Source organism: Arabidopsis lyrata, assembly GCF_000004255.2.
Source record: "Arabidopsis lyrata subsp. lyrata unplaced genomic scaffold ARALYscaffold_231, whole genome shotgun sequence".
NCBI classification, from domain to species: Eukaryota; Viridiplantae; Streptophyta; class Magnoliopsida; order Brassicales; family Brassicaceae; genus Arabidopsis; species Arabidopsis lyrata.
The window spans coordinates 176-7,242 of record NW_003302389.1 but is presented as its reverse complement, the minus strand read 5'-3'; the positions used below and the strand labels follow the sequence as shown (position 1 = coordinate 7,242).

General features: G+C 33.3%; 1 protein-coding gene across 1 annotated transcript; it reads left to right on the top strand.

Annotated features, from left to right (window-relative positions):
* Positions 1-2,943: 2,943 nt before the first annotated feature.
* LOC9298774 (receptor-like serine/threonine-protein kinase SD1-8) lies at positions 2,944-6,205 on the top strand. The gene is given in 7 exon segments (XM_021016377.1): positions 2,944-4,662; positions 4,756-4,889; positions 4,975-5,182; positions 5,278-5,443; positions 5,445-5,504; positions 5,586-5,736; positions 5,837-6,205. Coding segments are annotated over 7 exon segments (2,019 nt in total). The 5' UTR covers positions 2,944-3,581; the 3' UTR covers positions 6,056-6,205.
* Positions 6,206-7,067: the final 862 nt, after the last annotated feature.

The following is a 7,067-nucleotide window of genomic DNA, read 5'->3' as shown; positions in this document are numbered from 1 at the left end:
AATAATTCTTATTAAAGTATACTTATTAAACTCATAAACTCTAATTTCTATAGTATATAGTATAAATGTGGATCCAAATATTTAAAATTTATTAAAAAATTAAATATTATAATTATTTAAACTTTTAAAAAAGTCTAACTTTATTAAACGTTTTAATTATTTATAATATTATAACTTTTATGAAGTTTCAAATATTATAAATATTTGAATTTTATAAGAATTTATAAGTAGTTTAAACATTATAAATATTTATAAAAGATATTAATACGAGACGGTATACTACGGGTGAAATCCTAGATATAACAATCAAAATACAATTATGAAGTTTGGGTCATATTAAAACTTTTATGAAGTTTCAAATATTAGAAATATTTGAACTTTATAAAAAAATTACAAAAATGATGTTTAATTTCACGGGACGGGGTTATATAGTGGGACGGATTTAGATCGATATTAATACGGGATGGTATATTACGGGTAAAATCCTAGAATTAGCGATCAAAATACAATTATACAATCTTAAACACTAAATAAAACAAATACAACTTAAATTTTGATTTTTTAGTTATAAAATATTGACATGCGGTTTACCATATATCTATAGATCATTCTAAAAAAATCATTTTTTTATTTAGGGAAAATATAGACCCGCGGTGTACCGCGGGTTAATATCTAGTTAATGATGTTTATGGAGTATTTAAATGATGTATAATATAAACAATCATCAACTCATGAAAGTTGAAATATTTGGATTTTGTAGTACTGTGTTGACAGCAACAAAAATTAATGGAGTACTTTGACAATTTTATAGACAGACACTTTTTAGTTATTTCGTTCCTTATATATTTCTTAAATTGTTATTATATGTTGTGAATAAATCAGGAAAACATCAAAATTATTTGGGTTGACAGTGCATTTCCATCAAAATAATATTGAATATAGAATTATTAAATCACAAATAAATAGGAAACTTCTTAAGTATATAGATGGGAGAAAACGAGGGAGAAGAAGAACATAAATTGGGAATATTGTTGATTTGGGCCTTTTTTGGTCCAAAATTTTGAGAAATGGAATGAATACCCATATTTACTCATTTAGGTATTTTGGGCTTCGTCAAAAGACTGTTTTGCCCCTGCCTATTCTTCTCCTTCTTTCTTCTCGACATTGACTCTGCGGCTCCTCCGACCAAAATTTTCGATTCCGACCACAACCTTCCCTGTCTCAGTCAAATCCATCAACACCATATTCGTGCTCCATCAACATCATATCTGTTACTTTCAACACCACACCTCTTTTGTTTCCGAACACACAAATCCGAAACACAAAACCTCCGCCGCTAACATCTTTTCCGATCCCATGAATTCAATCAATTGTGTTTTGAATAAAGAAGCTAAACCCTAGGGGATACTATCTAGTAAACCCAAGGGTTCAAATCGAAACATAAATCAAATCAAAACTACTTAATCTATCTTTAAATCTAAACAAAATTTGTCATTAGATCTCATCATCTCCTCATCCGTCACTGGATCTCATCATCATCACCACCATTTTGTTTACAGTGTCTTCATCTTCGTCTCATCTCTTGACCAACACCACCGGATTTTGATCGACACCATCATCTCTGACATTTCTCACAAAAACACACAAAACTGTGGGTAAGGGTAATGTAGACATTTCAAGTCAGGAAAAAATGCCTAAAACCAAAGACTTGGCAGATGTACCGGATGTCGTAAGTTTTGCTGAGAAAAAGCCCATTCCGGTAATTAAATCAACATAAATTAGAAGGTGGTCTAAATAATTATTTTCTAGGAAAAGTTTTTTAAATTAGAAATTTTATATGATTAATGATTAGTATTATATTGAAACAACTGTCTTTTTTGGTGTTACATACTTACATGATGGTGATGGTGATGGTGGTGTGTGGTGTGATTATGTGAAGGACACCAACTTTTTGGAATTTTAAATTTTCATGCAAAGTTGTCGTTTTAAAGATTATAATATCTTTGTTTTTATTTTTCTTTCTTCATTTAAAAATTGTTGCAAGCTTTATCAACTTGCAACTTGCAAGGACAAATCTTACCAAAAAAAAAAAACTTGCAAGGACAAATTTTTATTCGATTATTGATCAAGGTTTTCTTCTTACCTAATTTTGTTATACACACCATTAATACATATTTCATACCGTTCATCTCTGATCGTTTTATGATTATGATACAAAAATACATTTGTAATCGGAAATTCAACAATTTTTACGTTCACGCATTTTTGTAATTTTTAGAAATTTTGAGAAATATCTTTTCTAGTGTGTCCTTTTTAGAAATGAGTTTTTAAAAATGACTCTTTCCGCTGTCCTCATTTTTAAAAATGTCTTTTACTAAATCTGAAAAATCTATAAAGTCTTATAAGGTTTGTAAGGTGCTTCTAGATAGTAATACTATTCGGAAATTCGATCCAAGTATTTATATAGTTTTACAAAATATTTTAAAGGTTTTACAAAATATTTATAAGATATTTATAAGATTTTTATAAGGTTTTACATACATATAAAGATAGATTATGTATGCATTTATAAGATTATACAAATATTTATGTAGATCTCCAATTTCTTTTATTAAGTTATTGGAAAGAGACATTTTTTAAATACGGTATTAGAAAAAGAACTTTTTTGAAATTTCATAATAATTTTGCAAAATTGTAAAAGTTGATCAATGTAATGATCATTACATAAATAGTTGACTATTTCGTAATATTGTATATTTTTTAAGAGCATTTTCAAGCTGTGAAACAGATGTAAATAGACATGACGTGTGTAAGAGTATATAACTGCTTAATTCAATCCAAATAAAAAAAAAAAATCTCTTCTCAAGTCCTCTTCAACATTTTGACAAAACTATATAAAACAAATAAAAGGGTTTCTACAAAGAAGACCCTTCCAAAAGGCAACTTTTGCTAATTTATACATTATATTTAAAAAAAATTAAAAGTAGATTTGGACTTTTCGTCGCGAAAACTTCGATATAACATATTATTTACCAAAATTTTACAAACTTATACGTCAGTGAAAAATAGTTATATTGCATAATATTTTGACTTCCTATGATTAATCAGCATTTTTAGAAGTAAATGGTAAATTTTTAGAAATTAGCGATTTTAAAGATTTTTGGTGTGTTTGCAAATTGTAAGTTAAAGTAATAAAGTATCAAACCGGGCCAAAATCTATGGACAGACGAATATGAGATGGTTAGGTGGTACGTTATATGATCATATTTATATCTATCACTTTCGTAGGTAAATAGAGAAAGCATGATGGTATTGAGAAGCATGCATAGTCACAAGATGGACAAAGTGATTTATGGTGTGGATGACTCGCAATTGGTTGAGGTGGTGGAAAGACTTAGAACATGGCCTTCTTTTTCTTCATCAATACAATGAAACTAGTGCTCTGTCTCCATAGGATTAATTGAAGTGTGACAAAAAGTCTTCTTCAGTGTAGAAATAACTCTCTTCATTTAACAAGTTGATACAGTTTCATAATATAATAAACAGAGGGAAAAAAAAAGAAAAGACGAAGAACAGATTCGATGATGAAAAATAAAAACAATCCTCAGTCTTTCGTACTGTTTTCATTTCTCATTTCATCATTTTTTGTATTCTTCAGCTACGGCACTTCTTTGATTTCTACAGAACCTTTTACCATCTCTAGCAACAAAACCATTGTGTCTCATAATGAGGTCTTCGAGCTTGGTATCTTCAAACCTGAGTACAGTTCCCCGGATGAGGATCGTTGGTATCTCGGTATTTGGTATAAGAAAATCTCCGAAAGAACCTATGTATGGGTTGCAAACAGAGACAACCCTCTCTCCAATCCTATAGGAACCATCCGCGTGTGGAATTCCAACATCCTTCTCTCTGACCAATCGAATACTGTTGTTTGGTCGACGAGTATTACGGAGGAAAGTGAGAGATCTTCGATTGTGGCAGAGCTTCTCAACGAAGGAAATCTCGTGCTGAGACAATCCAATAACAAAGATGGTGGTAATAAGGTTTTGTGGCAAAGTTTCGATTTTCCAACAAACACTTTACTTCCAGGGATGAAACTCGGTTGGAAGCTCAGAACGGGGCGTTATAGTTTCCTGACCTCTTGGAAAGATCTAACTGATCCGTCAAGCGGCGAATTTACTTATCAAATCGAAGCTGCACGTAGAACTCGAGGCTTTCCAGCATTGTTCCTTTGGTCTGGTAGATCCAAAGTGAAACGGGTAAGTCCATGGGACGGCGTAGTATCTCTTGGCGTGCCACGAAACCAACCTTTGACGTATATAACGTTTACGTTAACAGCGAACAAGGAAGAGGTCTCGTTTTCATTCCAGACGTCGGATAGTAAATACACATCCAGACTGACATTGACCTCCGTACAACAGCTTATGTGGAATGAAACATCCTTGAAATGGGACCTGTTGTGGCATTCTGTGGCTGAGGAATGCGATATCTATGGAATTTGCGGCCCTTACAGCTACTGTGACATATTAATGGCGTGTAAGTGTATGCGATGTTTTGAGCCCAAGGACCAGGAAGCATGGGCCTTGGAAAACAAGGGAGATGGGTGTGTGAGGAAAGCCCCACTGAGCTGCAGTGATGACAAGCTTATTGCAACACCTACTGGTAATTAAATTTGCTACGACCTTTTATCTTTTTATTTTATTTTATATACAATGTATTAAGAGCAACGTTCGTATTAAATTTGTTCATGTACAGAAAATATGTCTGGAGAAAACATAGTGGAGAATACGGAACTTCCATTGTTGAGTTTCGAAACCATATCCCGTGCCACAGATGATTTCTCTGTTTTTAATAAGCTTGGAGAAGGTGGTTTCGGTGTCGTGTACAAGGTACCGGATCAATTATATAAAGTACCGACACAAATTTGTATTGAAAAGAAGAAACATCAGACTAGTTTTTATATAACTTAAACAGGGAATACTTGACGGTCAAAAAATTGCTGTGAAAAGACTGTCAAATACGTCAGATCAAGGCACTGATGAGTTTAAGAACGAACTCAAACTGATCACCAAGGTAGAACACCTAAACCTGGTTAAGATTTTCGGTTATTGCATTAATGGGGAGGAGAAGTTGTTAATATATGACTACTTGGAGAACCGAAGCCTCGATCTCTATCTCTTTGGTGAGTTTTTTGTTTTGTTTATGTTATAACAGTTCAATGTCTTCTATGACAAGGACACTAATCTGATCAAGAGTTTTTTTATAATCTATTTGTAGACGAAACCCAAAGTGATAAGCTAAATTGGCCCAAGAGATTTGAAATTGTCATAGGTGTTGCTCGTGGACTCTTATATCTTCACGAATATTCGGGAACTCTGATCATACATAGGGACCTTAAACCAAGCAACGTCTTGCTTGATAAAGATATGATCCCGAAGATCTCGAGCGCGGATCTTTGAAAGGGGCAATAACAATGTTGAGACGAAACGTGTGGTCGGAACGCGGTAAGCGCAGTCAAAAAGATTATCATCATCATCTTTCGATTTATAACTTTGATGTTTAATCGTGTTATTTTAATTATGCAGTGGCTACATGTCTCCGGAATACTCGGAAGAGGGGACATACTCGGTGAAGTCAGATGTTTACAGTTTCGGGGTATTGGTTCTTGAGATCTTATCCGGTAAGAGAAACAGAGGATTCGCCGAGGCAAACGATGGTCTCAGTCTTCTAAGCTACGTAAGTTGATTGATTTTAGAGTCGATCTTCTTCTGTTATAGTCAAAAGCAACTGAAAAGAAAAAGAAAAAAACATTCATAAATTTTACTAACAACTGCAGGCTTGGAAGAAATGGAGCAAGGGAGAGTGGGCATGTGTCATAGATCCCATGATAGATCCATCATCCGATGAAGTCAAACGGTGCTTCCAAATTGGACTACGGTGTGTTCAAGGTCGTCAAGAGGATAGACCAGTAATGTCTTCCGTCCTGTTGATGCTCCTAAGCCAAACGGAGATCATTCCGGAGCCAAATCCGCCAGGTTTTTATGGTGATCTCTGAAGCAATGCCGAGATCGGGGGTTTGCTTTTGACTTTTTTTTGGTACTGGTTCTCCGGTTAATTTTAATTGTCGGTTAAAGATGATGATTTAAATGGGAATCGTTGAATTTTAATGTAATGAGTTTAATAATCTGAAAGAGTATTTTCTGAAGGCCTTTTAACAAACAAAAAAAAAAAGAAAAAGAAGAAGAGAGTATTTTCTGAATACATAATGAGATTCAAATTTTGTGCATTGCTCTTCCGGTGGCGGTGAGGGTTCTGATCTGGTGTAGCTGCCTCAAAACCGTGGGTCTCGTGTTTGCTGGAATTCCTACCTTTTCTCTGCATCCGTCGATCAGCAGGATCCGATCTTTCCTCCGGTGACGCAAAAGACATTTTCTAATTTCCCATTTTGTATCTGTTCTTCATGTTGTAATCTCAAGACTTTGGTCCAATTCTTGTTGCAAAGTCCAATTATTAATATATTTCTTAAAAAAAAAAAAAAAAAAAAAGAAGTAGAACTTGCAAAACTCAATGATAGGACTACTCACATATGAGCACAGTACACATGATCACAATAGAAGAAGAGGTCATGTGTTTGAATAGAGATTCACAAAGGGTTTAGAGAAATCTCTTAAACAAAACTATGAAAAGATGAACAACCTTAAAAACTAGAAAATCGCTCAAAATGTTGTGCCTCTTCAGCTAGAATACATAGAATATATATTTATATATAAAGAGTCGGAATACTACGATTTAGAAAAAAGAAGATCTACAAAAGCCAAACCGATCAGTGTAGAGACATAACCTTATGGAGTTTCACGAGACATTTCAATCATTTAAATTAAAATGGGTATATATATTAGATTTAGTTAGACCTTAGTAAAAACACATTATCATTAAAAAGTTACAAACAATTCAAGTTTTAATTGTTTCAAATTAACACCAGTGTTTGCTCTCAAAGTTTGGTGTTGATACCTGGGTTACCAAAAAAAAAAAAAAAAAAAAGTTTGGTGTTGATCTACTCGAAGCTA